Source organism: Xenopus laevis, chromosome 7L, assembly GCF_017654675.1.
Source record: "Xenopus laevis strain J_2021 chromosome 7L, Xenopus_laevis_v10.1, whole genome shotgun sequence".
Classification (NCBI taxonomy): domain Eukaryota; kingdom Metazoa; phylum Chordata; class Amphibia; order Anura; family Pipidae; genus Xenopus; species Xenopus laevis.
The window spans coordinates 5,098,074-5,115,255 of NC_054383.1; the positions used below are offsets into that span (position 1 = coordinate 5,098,074).

General features: G+C 43.2%; 1 protein-coding gene across 1 annotated transcript in view; it reads right to left on the reverse strand.

The window, feature by feature from the left end:
- The window catches only part of grk5.L (G protein-coupled receptor kinase 5 L homeolog), a 28,143-nt gene extending 16,145 nt beyond the window's left edge, over positions 1-11,998 (reverse strand). The window contains exons 1-2 of the mRNA XM_041570154.1: positions 11,834-11,998; positions 2,172-2,267 (exon numbers count right to left, since the gene is read on the reverse strand). Of these exons, the coding sequence (XP_041426088.1) occupies positions 2,172-2,267; positions 11,834-11,885 (148 nt within the window). The 5' untranslated portion in view covers positions 11,886-11,998. The remainder of the gene's footprint in view (positions 1-2,171; positions 2,268-11,833) is intronic.
- Between the last annotated feature and the right edge of the window lie 5,184 nt (positions 11,999-17,182).

The following is a 17,182-nucleotide window of genomic DNA, read 5'->3' on the forward strand; positions in this document are numbered from 1 at the left end:
ACAAAGCAAGACTACACTGCTGTTCTGGCACAAGTGGAGACACACAAATTCCCATAAAACCTATAAAAGTGACACTTTTCTTTTAGAAGTTAATCCCCCTCCCAGACTAGGCGATGTTACAGAATATGATACAATCCTTTCAGTGACAATGTACTGACAATATTATTATTATATATTAATGGGACCCTCCTTATAAGATCCATTTCCGGCAGATTCCGGCCCAGAGACCCGACACAATGTGAAGCCGAGAGCAGACAATGCAGCGACTCAGACATAAATATTTGCCTGTACGGGAAAGTCAGCAAAGGAATGTGATGTGGCCGTTGGGCTTGTGAAAATACCTATAGCATTCCCATTCCTGTGTTTAATGTCAGTGAGAGACTCCAGGCCGACAGCAGCTGCTCGTGCAGATAATACAGTGACGCACAGTGTGTCCCCCGCGCTCTAACACTCGCTCCTTCACCAACGCACGTTATTTTCCACCGCCCCACGTGCACATACATTCACCCCAATACAAGCGACTCTGCTTTAACCTGTATCTGCCACTGAAAGCAGCTTCTGTCTGGCGGTTCATATTCTCTGCACTGCTGGTTTTGACTCCTGAAACAGGACTAGCAGTAGCCTGCTGATCAAATGACCTGGAGGAGAACTGATACTAATAGCGGGTGCACAGAATCCATGTCACAATGGAACACGTGTTGCAAAATGATTCACCTTTGAGTTAATTTTTAGTATGTTACAGAACGACCAATTCTAAACAACTTTTCTATTGGTCATCATTATTTATTTTTTTATAGTTTTTTAATTATTTCCCTTCTTCTTTTGACTCTTTTCAGCATTCAAATAGGGGTCACTGACCCCATCTTAAAAAAAATGCTCTGTAAGGCTATACATTGGGGGACAGATTTGTTAAGGGTCGAATTTCGAAGTAATGGGAGTTTTTTTGAAATTCGAAATAAAAAAGAGCAATCGAAATTTATCAAAAAATCTATGTTTTTTTTTTTGGGCGAATAGGTCCATTTTTGATTGAATTTGAATCTTAGGAATCGAAGTAACAGCGCATTCGATCAAATTAGATTCTAAGTTTTTCCAAAAAAAAAAACCTTCGACTTTTCAAAGTCCACCAATTGTTCTAGGAGGTCCCCCATAGGCTAAAACATAAATTCGGCAAGTTTTAGATGGCGAATGGTCGAAGTCGAATTTCTAAAAAGACAGTCCATGATAAATTTCGATATCTGAATTTTCTAATTTTTTTCAAATTTCAAATCGAATTTGGACTATTCCCTTGTCAAAGTACACAAAAATTAGCTCTAAATTAGAATTTTTTTTCATTCGAATTTTCACTTTGACCTTTAATAAATCTGCCCCTTATTGTTATTGCTACTTTTTATTACTCATCTTTCTATTCAGGTCTCTCCTATTCATATTCAAGTCTCTTATTCACATCAGTGCATGGTTGCTAGGGGAATCAGTACCCTAGCAACCAGATGGCTGAATTGCAAACAGGAGAGCTGCTGAATAAAAAGCTAAATAACATAAAAAACACAAATAATAAAAAATGAAAACCAATTGCAAATTGTCTCAGAATCTCCCACTCTACATCATACAGGTATGGGACATGTTATCCAGAATGCTTGGGACCTGGGGTTTTCCCAATAACAGATCTAATTGGGATCTTCATACCTTAAGTCTACTAGAAAATCATATAAACATTAAATAAACCCAATAGGCTGGTTTTGCCTCCAATAAGGATTAATTATATCTTAGTTGGGATCAAGTACAAGCTACTGTTTTATTATTACACAGAAAAAGGAAATCATTTTTATAAATTTGGATTATTTGATTATAATGGAGTCTATGGGAGACGGCCTTTCCATAATTCAGAGCTTTTTGGATAATGGGTTTCCGGATCCCACACCTGTACTAAAAGTTAATTTAAAGGTGAACAACCCCTTTAATGTGAAAAAGGGGGGAATTTAGTTTCCTTTCTGGAGGAAAAGTGAAGCTTGATCAGACAGAGGAAAAACAAAAACATCAAACCTCTAATGGGGCAGAAGAAACACACTGATATTATAAGTTATTGGTGGGTGCTGGGAGTTGTAGTAAAATAACAGCTGGAGCCCTGCAGGTAGGACACCCCTGAGTTCTATAGGCAGGTACATCATTCTCACCTGTGGCCTTCCGGAGCTCTTCACATTGACTGATGTGGGGGAATTTTAGGATTTCCTTCCACTTTTTGCTCTTCCCCTTGCGTTTCCCACCTCCACCTGCAACAAGAATAAGACTTTAATGGATCCATGAATGAGGAGGCAGTTCCAGTTCTGGTGTTGTTGAACTACAGTTCCCAATGTTCTCAGCCAGATGGACCAACAACCAGAGGTCTGTATCTCTAAGGCTTCCTGCCGTTGCACCGACCCACCAGCAGGGAGAGATAGTGAGTAACACATAACAAATGCCAGTGGTACTGCAGCAATAAAAACATGAGCAGAGGGAAAAGAATATAAAAATACTCATGTTGTGCCCCTGCTCATGGATAGACTGAGTTTCCTACTTATAAAAGGGGAAGCAGGTGTGCTCGGCTTCTTTTGTTCTCCACTTGATGGAGGATTTGGAGCTGAAGGGCCTGGAATGGTGGAGGGTTTGTGTAAGTGGAGACAGTGTCGGACTGGCCCACCGGGATACCAGAAAAACTCCGGAAAAAAAAAAAGAGAAAAACTCCCGGTGGGCCCAGGTGTCAGTGGGCCCTCTTGCTTCAATCATTTGGCCTATTTCATGGTCATTATTCATTTATATGAGAACAAAGAAGCTAAATAGATGGATTAATAGATTATAGAATTTAAAGAAAAGAGACTAGGAGAATAGAGGTTGAGAGTGGGCCCCTGGTCTAAGGTTTTTGGGTGGGCCCCTGGTGTCCCAGTTGACACTGTGTGGGGACCCCTGAGGTAGCAGTCCCAGTGGGCTCCAGGACCCCCAGTCCGACAATGAGTGGAGAGGATGTTAGAGATTGTGTAATAGGAGTGAGATGTAGGATGAGGGTAGTTAGTAGAGCAGCCAGAGGCTCCAATGAGGTCAGCTTCCCAAATGCACACAGGGACAGCAGGACCCCCTTAGATCTTTTATATCCTTTACTGATAGATATCAATCAATATATATTAATAACAATACATGATCAGTTCCTTATGTTGCATGTTTATTACACGTGTGTGTCTGTACGACACATGAACAGGCAGCACTGGGATGCACAACATTGTGTAGCTGCGTCAGTAACCCTGCAAGGAAAACGGATAAGTGGATTACGGCAGGTACTCGGCACTCATATAGTGAGGGGCTGGGCACCCTATAGACACACTGGGGCAGAGCGTGGGGAGATGAAAACGTAATTAAAAAGGAAAGATTTAGAAAGACCTTTATTAATATTTATGGTGAGCTCTGTGCAGTGTTTATTGCTGAGCTCACCTACACTATATACATATATACACTATATACAGTACATATATATATATATATATGGAATAGGACCGTGACTCACTGGCACTTCACTTCCCAGCGGTGCCCATACATACGCATGAGCTCTATTCTCTACTCACACAATGGGGACTTTATTAGCAATAAATGGCATTGCACGGGGGCGAGGGGGTTCCTTGCTAAATTATACAGGTTTGTTCATAGGGAATGAGTAATCACAGGGAACAAACCCTTAATAGAACTGGAGGCTGTACAGTAGCAACTTGCTTCATCATCATCATCATCATCATCATTATTTACTGTATTAGCCAGCACTGAACCATTTATCCATGATATCAAAATTCTGTCCCATTGTGGCTCATACTTCCAACACCTGGGCTCTACCCTGGGCACACAGTTGTAACACATGGGAGCTATTCTGGGGACACAGTTCCAACACCTGGGCACAATCCTGGGCACACAGTGTCAACACATGGGAGCTATTCTGGGCACACAGTTCCAACACCTGGGCACAATCCAGGGCACACAGTTCCAACACCTGGGCACAATCCTGGGCACACAGTTCCAACACCTGGGCACAATCCTGGGCACACAGTTCCAACACCTGGGCACAATCCTGGGCACACAGTTCCAACACCTGGGCACAATCCTGGGCACACAGTTCCAACACCTGGGCACCATAATGGGCACACAATTTCAACACGTGGACACTATCCTGGGCACACAGTTCCAACACCGGGGCACTACCCTGGGCACACAGTGCCAACACATGGGAGCTATTCTGGGCACACAGTTCCAACACCTGTGCACCATCCTGGGCACACAGTTCCAACACCTGGGCCCTATCCTGGGCACACAGTTCCAACACCTGAGCACCATTATGGGCACACAGTTCCAACACCTGGACACTATCCTGGGCACACAGTGCCAACACATGGGAGCTATTCTGGGCACACAGTTCCAACACCTGAGCACCATCCTGGGCACACAGTGCCAACACTTGGGCACCATAATGGGCACACAGTTCCAACACCTGGGCACTATCCTGGGCACACAGTGCCAACACATTGGAGCTATTCTGAACACACAGTTCCCACACCTTGGCACTATCCTGGGCACATAGTCCCAACTCCTGGGAACTTTTCTGGGCACATAATTCCAACACCTAGGAGCTATTACAAGCAGGTTGAAATCTTAAACAGATTGAAATTCAGCCCCTATGCTCCGATTAGCCTACACCTGTGAGAGTGGATTTCAGTGCCCTGCTTTATGGCACAGATAACAGTGTATTCGTTGATTGGCTTTGATTAAAGGTGATCAAATTCCCAACAACTAAAACAAAAGCACCAAAACCAGTTCCGGGCCCTTGATTAAAATGTAAATTAAAAGTATGAAATAATGGTCAGAAGAACCAATCTGTGCATAAAAAGGGGGTGCTGGAAAGAGGGGGATGGGATGATATGATCAGTTCAAATAACTACACATTCACTTACCACCCAAATTTATATCTTGAAAACTGAATTTATTTAGGTCTGACCCTGATCCACCCCATCTAAGCCCAGTTACACACGGACCCCAATATCCTGCCAACTTCTGGGAATATCCACCCGTCAGGTTGATGGATCATCACTATCAGCCCTAATTTAGTAATTAGAAAGTACTTTCCATTTATTAGCAGCCAACCTCACAGAACTGTAAGAAAATCCCGATTTATAAACTATAGAACGTATTCTCTTCACCATCTGCTGTTTTGCTTTGAAAGGAGAATGAGCAAAAGTCTCTGATATAAATGGAATGAAATAATATCACATTATAAAATAACAGATGCGCTTGTTGGGAAATAAAAACAATGGAAGTTGTTTCAGGAATCCACCATATTGACTTGCTTCCCCTTTGGGAGACATTATAACACCTGGTTGGGCCAATCAGGGTTATTTTCAGGGAATGACATGTGCCCTATGTGACATCACAAAGCAGCCCACCCGCCCGCTGTCCAGTAATATTCAGAAGTGGGTCCCTTCCACACTCCAAAAATATAAATTTATTCTGAGACTTTTCTTCTTCTAGTCTGTCATTTAATCTGTTGCCTGGTTGCTATAGTATGTGGGACCCTAGCAACCAAATAGTTTAAATGACAAACTGGAGAGAAGAACTACAGACTTACATAGTTAATTGGGTTGCAAGAAGACCCCAGTCTTTAATTTCCTTTGGTCCCCTGGGCAGAACTTAGTCACTAGATTGGCTCCTCAGTCTACAAGGGAAGCTGTTTCCTTTCCCTATATGCAGGGTTAGGGTTAGGGCTAATACACTGGCCTTGTCACTGCAGGGTACTAGCCCTCCTGTAGGGTTGTCACACGGACAGCCCTTTCCCAAAACCAGACAGATGGCAAGCCTACAGGAGGGCTAGTAACCTACAGTGACAAGGCCACCAGGTTAGAGACTCAAGTGGTCAGGCTCAGGGATACTGCCTTTAGCAAGGGTTAATGGGACGGGGTTTTTTGTGCCATTCAGCTGCCGAGGGGAAGCGGGGGTTTAATTCTCACACTACTCCCGTCCCCGACAGGTATTCAAGTTGTTTTGTTACAAATAATATTTTAATATTTCCAACTTCCTGTGTCCGGCACCATGTCCTAATGCTAATCCTCACCCTAATCCCAACCCTAATCCTAATCCTTACACTAATACCAACCCTAATCCTAACCCTTACCCTAATCCTAATCCTTACCCTAACCCTAAACCTAATCCTAACCCTTACCCTAAAACGAATCCTAACCCTAATCCTAACCCTAACCCTAATCCTAACCCTAAACCTAACCCTTACCCTAACCCTTACCCTAGCCCTTACCCTAAACCTAATCCTAACCCTAATCCTAACCCTAACCCTAACCCTAATCCTAACCCTAAACCTAACCCTAACCCTTACCCTAACCCTTACCCTAAACCTAATCCTAACCCTAAACCGAGATCTGTGCCAATCTTGTTCTGCTCCCATTGAGGATGGGGCACAGTGGGGGAACAGTGAGGCATCAATATACCTGTCCTAACTCTGCAGAACTGCAACTCCCAGCAGTCCAAACTCCCTAGTCTATAACTGCACCAGCCTGGGGAACTATCACTGCTTCCAGGTAATTCCTGCACTGCTGAAAGGTGTCCAACACAAGGGATACAACTCGTGTGTCTCTTTTCAACCTCAGTTACTATGTTACTATGGGATGTTATTCATTATATCCTCATCCTTTACTGCCTGGGGGCAAATACACATCAGACTCATGAGATAATTCCCCTGACCCACAGGAGTGTGACTGTTACACCCAGGTTTTCACTGAGACCAAAATTACATGCACTTGCATATTTACTTGAATCATTTAGACAGGGCTTTAAACTTTTTGAAATTGGCCTTAGGTGTGCATCCACAATCTCCCCCAGAATAAATACAGACTAAATACTGCAGCACATAGAGGAACATAAACTGGATCTCCTCTTATTTCCCCCGGCCCTAGTGCCCCCCAGCCAATGACAATTCTTATTTGCACGACTACCATTACATATGGCTTCTTATTCTTCACTTTTGGGCTCTACAAGGTGCGGTCCAACACTGAACATGAACCCAAAGACAGTGAAGAACATCACCAGGGAATACGGCACTTCCAAGCTACTTAGACAAGCAGAAATAATAACCCCTTAAAGGGGTTGTTCACCTTTGAGATCACTTTTAGTATGATGTAGAGAGGGTTATTCTGAGACAATTTGCAATTGGTTTTCATTTTTTTATTATTTGTGGTTTTTGAGTTATTTAGCTTTTTATTCAGCTCTCCAGTTTACAATTTCAGCACTCTGGTTGCTAGGGTCCAAATTCCCCTAGCAACCATGCATTGATTTGAATAAAAGACTGGAATATGAATAGGAGAGGCCTGAATAGAAAGAGGAGTAATAAAAAGTAGCAATAACTATAAATCTGTAGCCTTACAGAGCATTTGTTATTTAAATGGGGTCACTGACCCCCATTTGAAAGCTGGAAAGAGTCAGAAGAAGAATACAATCACTCTCAGAATATCACTCTCCACATCATACTAACTAGGGATGCACCGAATCCAGGATTCGGTTCGGGATTCGGCCTTTTTCAGCAGGATTCCGATTTGGCCCAATCCTTCTGCCCAGCAGAACCGAATCCTAATTTGCATATGCAAATTAGGGGCGTGGAGGGAAACCGCTTGATTTTTGTTAGAAAACAAGGCAGTAAAAGCTGTTTTCCCCTTCCCACCCCTAATTTCCATATGCAAATTAGGGTTCAGATTTGGTTCAGTATTCGGCCAAATCTTTCGCAAAGGATTCAGCTGAATCCAAAATAGTGGATTCGGTGCATCCCCAATACTAACAGTTAATTTAAAGGTGAACAACCCCGTTTAAGGTTCCCAGACCATATATAAAACTGGAGCGCTTGTAGCAACTCCTCCTTTACTCCGGGGGCATAACTAGCAAGTTCCCAGGCCCCAAAGCTAAATAATTTTAGGCCCCCCCCTAAACTATGGAAATAAGTCATATTTCATCCCCCCAATAGCTCCTGCCCCCCAGCAATCTCACATATATAACAGCAACCAATTCCATGTTCAGTATAAATCTATTGTGCATCGCCGCAGAATATGTTGGTGCTTTATAAAAAGGGGTAAAATATAAGGGGTGACAAGTTGTTAGGCACCACCCTGCGATTTTCTCTGTTACTTATTGTTTTAATTTTACCCAATTAGAAACCAGCCTTCGAACTGCGCATTGCCCCCCAGTGTTACCCTACCCAGGCTGCGCCCCCCCGATACAATGTTGTACAGGTGTATAAATCAGCCCACGGACCTAATACCTATACGGGGTCTGATATAAAGGTGGGCATGTCATTCACGTGACATTCAGTCGGTGGGCACCCTGGGGTGAAAGGGCCTATACAGAGCCACAGCCAATCACAAGGCTGCCCCATAAAATCGCCATACGCCGCACTGACAACTGGATATATTTTAAGAGGCATTTATAGCAGTTCAGGTTACAGCATGACGTGCATTACTATGTACATTACTACATACACTAAAGGCTGCGGCTCCTATAACAATCCCATTCTGCTGCTACACATACGTCTGAGCTTAAAGAAACACATGCCCAGAGTCCTGCTGAGAAGCCTTAAAACATTCTGTATTCACATACTGTACTTACTGTACTTACTGTACTCACTGTACTTACTGTACTCACTGTAGTTACTGTACTCACTGTACTTACTGTACCAGCCCAGAGCCCCTATAACTGTAATGATCCCGGCCTTCAATTGCCCCATCTTGTTGTGAGTCAGCGGCACTGCACATGCTCAGTGGGCTCTGGGCGGCTGCTGAAAAGCTGAATTTAGGGGTCATCAGAAATCAGAACATTAACAGAAAGGGAGGCTACACCCAGTAACGTAACTAGAGGGGGGCGGGCCCTGGCGCAGGACGCGCAGCCGGGTCCCCGCCCCCTCCTTATGCCTGGAATCGGCTGGAAATGGTTGCGGGCCCCGAGGAGGTGCGGGCCCTGGCCCAATCACCCCCCTGCTCTCCCGGTAGTTATGCCACTGGCTACACCTGTCATACACACTGATGTTATAGGGCTCAATGTTGATGCAGACTGTAATGGTCTGTATACCCGTTTAGTATTAGTTCATCAATAACTAATTAACATACTCAGTTAATTTTTAAATTATATAGTGAATGTACCCCCTATTGTAAAATATAAGGATATTATAAGTCACCAAGGAATTCAATGACCATATAAAAGGGGTTGTTCTGTGACCATATAAAGACACAAGGCTGCAGGCTGAGTTATACAGGGAACTCTGAGTATCACTCATGTATTATAAGGGATAATGTACCCCCTACTGTAAATGATAAGGATATTAGAAGTCACTGAGGGGTTGTTCTGTGACCATATAAAGACACAAGGCTGAGTTATACAGGGAACTCTGAGTATCACTCATGTATTATAAGGGATAATGTACCCCCTACTGTAAATGATAAGGATATTAGAAGTCACTGAGGGGTTGTTCTGTGACCATATAAAGGCACAAGGCTGCAGGCTGAGTTATACAGGAGACTCTGAGTATCACTCATGTATTATAAGGGATAATGTAGCCCCTACTGTAAATGATAAGGATATTAGAAGTCACTGAGGGGTTGTTCTGTGACCATATAAAGGCACAAGGCTGCAGGCTGAGTTATACAGGGAACTCTGAGTATCACTCATGTATTATAAGGGATAATGTACCCCCTACTGTAAAGGATAAGGATATTAGACGTCACTAAGGGGTTCTGTGACCATATAAAGGCACAAGGCTGCACAATTATAATATGTTATGTGTTATAACAGGTTAACTTCTGCATTATATATAAATATTATATCCTCCTCTGCAAGATGCTTAAAAGTGAATGACTTGCAGTACCACTGCTCACCTGTTCCCAGAGCTGATTCCTTACATAGACAGTAATAGAACAGCGCCCCCACCCACAAATAAACTGCCACCTGAAATGCATGAACCTTTGAGCAGTGCATCTAACAGAAGCAACGTGATTACAAATCCTTGTTCAATTGTATAAATGGAAATAAAAAAGGAACAATGAGACCCCCCAGCAGCAGAGCCGAGCAGAGACAGAGCCAACTGGAAATCTGGGATCATAAAGGATTTAAACTCCTGTGGCTCCCCCCAGGTCTAGAAATAATCTACATTATTATCAGACTGCAGAGGTGAGTGTGTGAGTAAGTGTGTATGTGTGTAAGTGTGTGTGTAAGTAAGTGTGTGAGCAAGAGTGTGAATAAGTGTGTGTTTGAGTGTGTAAGTAAGTGTGTAGGTGTGTGAGTAAGTGTGTATGTGTGTAAGTGTGTGTGTAAGTAAGTGTGTGAGCAAGAGTGTGAATAAGTGTGTGTTTGAGTGTGTAAGTAAGTGTGTAGGTGTGTGAGTAAGTGTGTGAGCAAGTGTGTGAATAAGTGTGTGTTTGAGTGTGTAAGTAAGTGTGTAGGTGTGTGAGTAAGTGTGTGAGTGTGTGTGTAAGTGTGTGAGTGTGTGAGTAAGTGTGTGAGTGTGGAAGTAAGTGTGTGTGTGTGTGTGAGTAAGTGTGTGAGTGTGTGAGTAAGTGTGTGAGTGTGGAAGTAAGTGTGTGAGTGTGTGAGTAAGTGTGTGAGTGTGGAAGTAAGTGTGTGAGTGTGTGAGTAAGTGTGTGAGTGTGTGAGTAAGTGTGTGAGTGTGTGAGTAAGTGTGTGAGTGTGTGAGTAAGTGTGTGAGTGTGTAAGTAAGTGTGTGAGTAAGTGTGAGTAAGTGTGTAGGTGTGTGAGTGCAGTGGGGGGTGTATTTCCCATGAGGATCAGATTTCAGGAGAAGCAGATGAAACCCCAGGGGGTCAGTTGAATAAAGTCCATTTACAGTGAATAACATGAGGCCCAGGGACCCCCAATCCTCCCCCAGTTACAAATGGATAAAAGAAAGAAATGTGTCGCACACTCTGGTACCAGTACAGTCTTCATCTCACAGTCACAGCTTTGCCCATTGGCCCCGGGTTCCTACAGATCAGTGAGATGGAAATGTCGTCTGTACTGGGAAATAAGTGTTTAATAACCCCCGGCCCCCCCACTCCTGCCATTCCCACCCGCAGGCCCGTCGTGTAGTGTGAGAACAGGTGCATCAGATTTGCTCCATAAACATATAGACCCCAATGTGTGTGACACAATCATGTACATTTATATATTTATATTTATATACTGATATCTACATCTATACACTCATATATATATATATATATATTTATACTCATACACACCTATATATATATATATATACTGATATACACAGCTATACACTCATATATATATATTTATATAGTCATATACACACACCTATATATATATATATATACTGATATTCATTACACCCCCATACATACATATATATGTGTTGGTATATATAAATCACACAGTCTATATGTATCTAATATGTACACTCACACTCACAGATACATGTTATATATAAACACACTCACAGACACACAATTACTATATATATATAATACACAACACAATGTATCCAGTGAAGCCTATAGACACTGATATAATAATCACACACACTGGATATAGATATACACAGGCCCCCCATGTAATACTCAGAGGAGGAGGAGGAGGAGGAGGAGGGGGGTGCAGGGGCCCCGGGGTGCAGATGCCGGTGGGTTGTTGGGTGGGTGGGGGTCAGGGGGGGCTGCAGTTAATGACAATAGGAGAGAGGTATGAGGGGATTTGCAGGACTGATGCAGAGAGAGAGAGAGGGGGGAGAGAAGTATCGGGGTTCTGCAGCCACATCCCGGCCCGGAGCTCTCACCTTCTCTCGCTTTCAGCAGCACCGTGTTCGCAACGATATTTTCCAGCTCCATTGACAGCGGCTGCGGGAGAGACCGGAGCGATTATTGGGAGCGATTCAGCAGCAGCAGCAGCAGGAGGAGGAGGAGCAGCGGCAGCGGCAGGAGCCAGAGGCGGCGGAGAGGAGGGGGGGAGGAAGGGGAGGGGGGAGAGGAGACTGGGGGGGAGATGGGGGAAGAGATGATTTGGGGGGGGGGGAACAGGTGACAGTTAGGGGGGAGAGTTGGGGCTCGGGGTTATAATAAAAGGTAAATGGGGGGATGAAGGAGAGTGAGGGGGGGTATTTGGGGTGATGGGGGGGGTTGATTGACAAGGAAAGAAGTAAAAAGCCCCCCAGCTGGTGAGGAGTGGGGGGGGGAGGTAAAGATCAGGGGGCCCCTATAATGAACTGCACCGGGATGAGACACCCCCGACATGTCATCCACTGAGGGTTCCACATATTTATATATTTATCCCCAGAGGTGGGGGGGGGTAGAAGATTCACAAACAGACTGTGCTGCGGGGGCCACTAACTGTCAGTGCGGAAATCTCAGGACTTTCTCTCCCAGTGACTCCCTGTGCCCCATTAGCGGCCGACACTCACATCATGTGCCAACCTCACTCACACTCTGTGCCCGGCGCTCTGACGTCACACTCACTGACACGCGCAGCGACCCCTGCTGACACTTCACCGCTAATACAGCGCCCAACTGTCAGCTGCAGCTCAGGAGCAACAACACACTGCGCTTTTCACATTTAAATTAACCTTTAAATTCTAAGCAACTTTTCAATTGGTCTTCAATGTTTATTTTTTCTTTTTAAAGTATTTGCCTTCGTCTTCTTCTGACTCTTTCCAGTTTTCAAATAGGGGTCACTGACCCCACCTAAAAATCAAATTCTCTGTAAGGCTACAAATGTATTGTTATTGCTACTTTTTATTATTCATCTTTCTATCCAGGCCTCTCCTATTCATAGTCCAGTCTCTTATTCAAATGAATGCATGGTTGCTAGGGTCATCTGGGCCCTAGCAACCAGATGGCTGAAATTGCAAAATGGGGAGCTACTGAATAAAAAGATAAATAAGTAAAAAACACAAGTAATAAAAAATGAAAAGCAATTGCAAATTGTATTTACATCTTACTAAAAGTTGAATCAAAAGGTGCAGTTGGTCAGCTCTGTTGGTTTTTCCCCCTGTCCCATACAGCTGTCACCCCAATAAACCTGGCTCTCCCCTATATTGCCTTTATAGCAAGAAAGTAATACAGACGTTCATTATAGATATTTGCTGCTCCCCAAAGAGCTGCTCCCTGGTCAGTGGCATGTGCCCTACTTCCAGCAAATCTGCAACAACCAATCAGAAGCTTCCTTTCATTTTTCTGCCTCTGTTAGACACGAAAAAGCTCAGTGCTGATTGGCTGCTGTAAGGGGCAAATAATGTCAGTGTCTGTACATAATCCTTAATATTATTGTGTGTTGTGGACTCACTGACAGAGCCGACCGAATGGAGTAAACCATTTACCCAGTGCCACCATGACTTCTTGTGAAACTGTCAGCTCCAGAGGGAATGCTGGCAATTTCATTTAGGAACTTTTTAGGAGAGAATTGGGGTCTTCAGGAGAAATGGCCTGACCTTCCTCTCACTCTTAATACTAAGAAATGAACATATACATCAGTTTAAGATTCTTTATCATTTGTCTATTCTAACCAAGTAGTATCATCACAACTAGTTGTAAATTCTGTGGGGTAGAATTATCCTGTGATTTTTTTTAAAATAAACCTTCCCCATTTCTTCTATAGTGGTAATGTCCTAACTACTGTAAATACTGGAAAATATACTCCCTACTATCCATTCTATAGAGGTAATGTCCTACCTACTGTAAATATTGGATACTATACTCCCTACTATCCATTCTATAGGGGGACTGGTGTTCTATCTACTGTAAATATTGGATAATATACTCCCTACAATTCATTCTATAGATGTAATGTCCTACCTACTGTAAATATTGGATACTATACTCCCTACTATCCATTCTATAGGGGGGCTGGTGTTCTACTTACTGTATATACTGGATAATATACTCCCTACTATCCATTCTATAGGGGGGCTGGTGTTCTACCTACTGTAAATATTGCATACTATACTCCCTACTATCCATTCTATAGATACAATGTCCTATCTACTGTAACCACTGGATACTATACTCCCTACTATCCATTCTATAGGCGGCTGGTGTTCTATCTACTGTAAATATTGGATAATATACTCCCTAAAATTCATTCTATAGATGTAATGTCCTACCTACTGTAAATACTGGATAATATACTCCCTACTATCCATACTATAGGGGGTGGTGTTCTACTTACTGTAAATATTCGATAAAATACTCGCTACTATCCATTTTATAGGGGGCTGGGGTTCTACCTACTGTGAATACTGGATAATATACTCCCTACAATTCATTCTATAGATGTAATATCCTACCTACTGTAAATACTGGATAATATACTCCCTTCTATCCATTCTATAGGGGGTGGTGTTCTACTTACTGTAAATATTCGATAAAATACTCGCTACTATCCATTCTATAGGGGGCAGGGGTTCTACCTACTGTAAATACTGGATAATATACTCCCTTCTATGCATTCTATAGGGGGGTGGTGTTCTACTTACTGTAAATATTGGATAATATACTCCCTACTATCCATTCTATAGTGGGGGTGTTCTACTTACTGTAAATATTGGATAATATACTCCCTACTATCCCTTCTACAAGGGGCTGGTGTTCTACTTACTGTAAATACTGCATAATATACTCCCTTCTATCCATTCTATGGGGGTGGTGTTCTACTTACTGTAAATATTGGGTAATATATTCCCTACTGTGAATTCTATAGGGGGGCTGGTGTTCTACCTACTGTAAATACTGGATAATATACTCCCTACTATCCATTCTATAGGGGCTGGTGTTCTACTTACTGTAAATATTGGATAATATACTCCCTACTATCCATTCTATAGGGGGCTTGTGTTCTACTTACTGTAAATACTGGATAATATACTCTCTACTATCCATTCTATAGGGGGGCTAGTGTACTATCTACTGTAAATACTGGAGAACATACTCCCTACTATCCATTCTATAGGAGTAATGTCCTACCTACTTTAAATACAGGATAAGAAACTCCCTTCTGTGCATTCTATAGGGGTGATGTTCTACCTACTGTACAGTAATCATTGGATAACATAGTTCAATCTATACATTAATTTGGGATTAATGTACTTCCTACAGTGCAATATATATTGGAAAATAAAGTCCCTTCCATATAAGACTTAGAAGATTGATGGGATACATATCATGCAGTGCAGTATACCCCTGTATGTTATATAGAGGGATATATGTTGTGCTACATAGAGGGGCACAATACAACTACAGTGACCTGTCTATACACTACAGTATGAATCCTTAGGGGTGAAGTCCCAAAAAATGGTCTCCACACTAAATGCAGAAATATTTTCTCCTACAATAAAAAAAACAGTCATTAAAAAGGGTTTGGTCTTCTGACAACGATGCCTTGTGTAGAGATGAGGAGTTGGAGTTGCATTAGGGCTGACATTGAGTTGATCTTTTATTTTATAAAAGGATTTGCCTTCTTTCTCTTTCCAACTGGGAGTCAAAGCTGTTGCTCTGTGAAGCTACAGTTTTATTGTTACTTTGTATTTCTATTCAGACTCTTCCCAGTCTGCTATTCAAACCACTGCCTGGTTGCTAGGTCAAACTAGACTGGAAAAAAAAATTCTTATTATTTCTATTTTGAGTTATGAATAGTTTGTGAGTGTGTTGCCTCAACCCAGAATGATTTTCTGCTGTGAACAACCCAGTCCTGCAAAGTGTCAGTGTCATTGTTGGAATCGGCCAGTTAGAGAAGGGTAAACCTGACAGTGACTAACAGCAAGTGTGTGTAGGCGGCAGCTGGTTGAGAACAAGTTAGGCTGAGGAACTCACTATATTTATTAAAGGCATTCTGTTGTGATTTTTATAATGTCGTTTTTATCTCTAAATTACACAGCAAATGATTCACTCTACAATATAACAATTTATTCCTGAACCAGCAAGTGTATTAAGTTGTAATATTGGTGTGTAGGTGCATCTCAGGTCATTTTGCCTGGTCATGTGATTTCAGAAAGAGCCAGCACTTTAGGATGGAACTGCTTTCTGGCAGCCTGTTGTTTCTCCTACTCAATGTAACTGAATGTGTCTCAGTGGGACCTGGATTTTACTATTGAGTGCTGTTCTTAGATCTACCAGGCAGCTGTTATCTTGTGTTAGGGAGCTGCTATCTGGTTACCTTCCCATTGTTCTGTTGTTAGGCTGCTGGGGGGGGGGGGAAGGGAGGGGGTGATACCATTCCAACTTGCAGTACAGCAGTAAAGAGTGACTGAAGTTTATCAGTGCACAAGTCACATGACTGGGGGCAGCTGGGAAACTGACAATATGTCTAGCCCCATGTCAGATTTCAAAATGAAATATAAAAAAATCTGTTTGCTCTTTTGAGAACTGGATTTCAGTGCAGAATTCTGCTGGAGCAGCACTATTAACTGATGTGTTTTGAAAAAAAACACGTATCCCTTTAACTATATAAAGAACTATGAGAAGCACTAATGATGGGAGCCCGTGTTGTACAGACAGGGAGTGGGCCGTGTCGGCTTCTTATCTGCTCTCCTGCCTACCAGTCTACTAAGACTGAAAGATTTCCTTATTCCCTGGTAAGTTCCCTCCCTGCCTGACGCTCTCTCCTGGTTCTGTGGCACCCTCTCTCTCTCTCTCTGGTACCCCCCCTCTCTCTGTGGGTGCCCCTCTCTTTCTCTCTGCGGCGCCCCCCTCTCTCGCTCTGTGGTGCCCCCTCTCTCCCTGGCACCCCCGCTCTGTCTCTCTCTCTGGCACCCCCCCTCTCTCTGTGGCACCCCCCCTCTCTTTCTGGCGCCCCCTCCCTCTCTCTGCAGTACCCCCTCTCAATCAGTGGTGCCCCCTCTCTCTCTCAGTGGCGCCCCCTCTCTCGCTGGCCGTCACACTACACAAGGCAGGAATAAATAAGAGATAAGGGAGGTTTTGCTGAGCAGGAATAGGAGCAGTGGGTGAGTCATGAGTGAGTCATATAGTGACTGACAGAGGCTGAAACACTGCAGAGACACATCCCTCCCAGTCACGTAACAACCAGGATCCCCACAAACATACTCAGTATCACTATTTACCCACGCACACTGGCAGTTATAGGGGCACAGTCCCGTCAGAAAGTGATTTTTATACTTTTACCACAATTGCAATGAGGA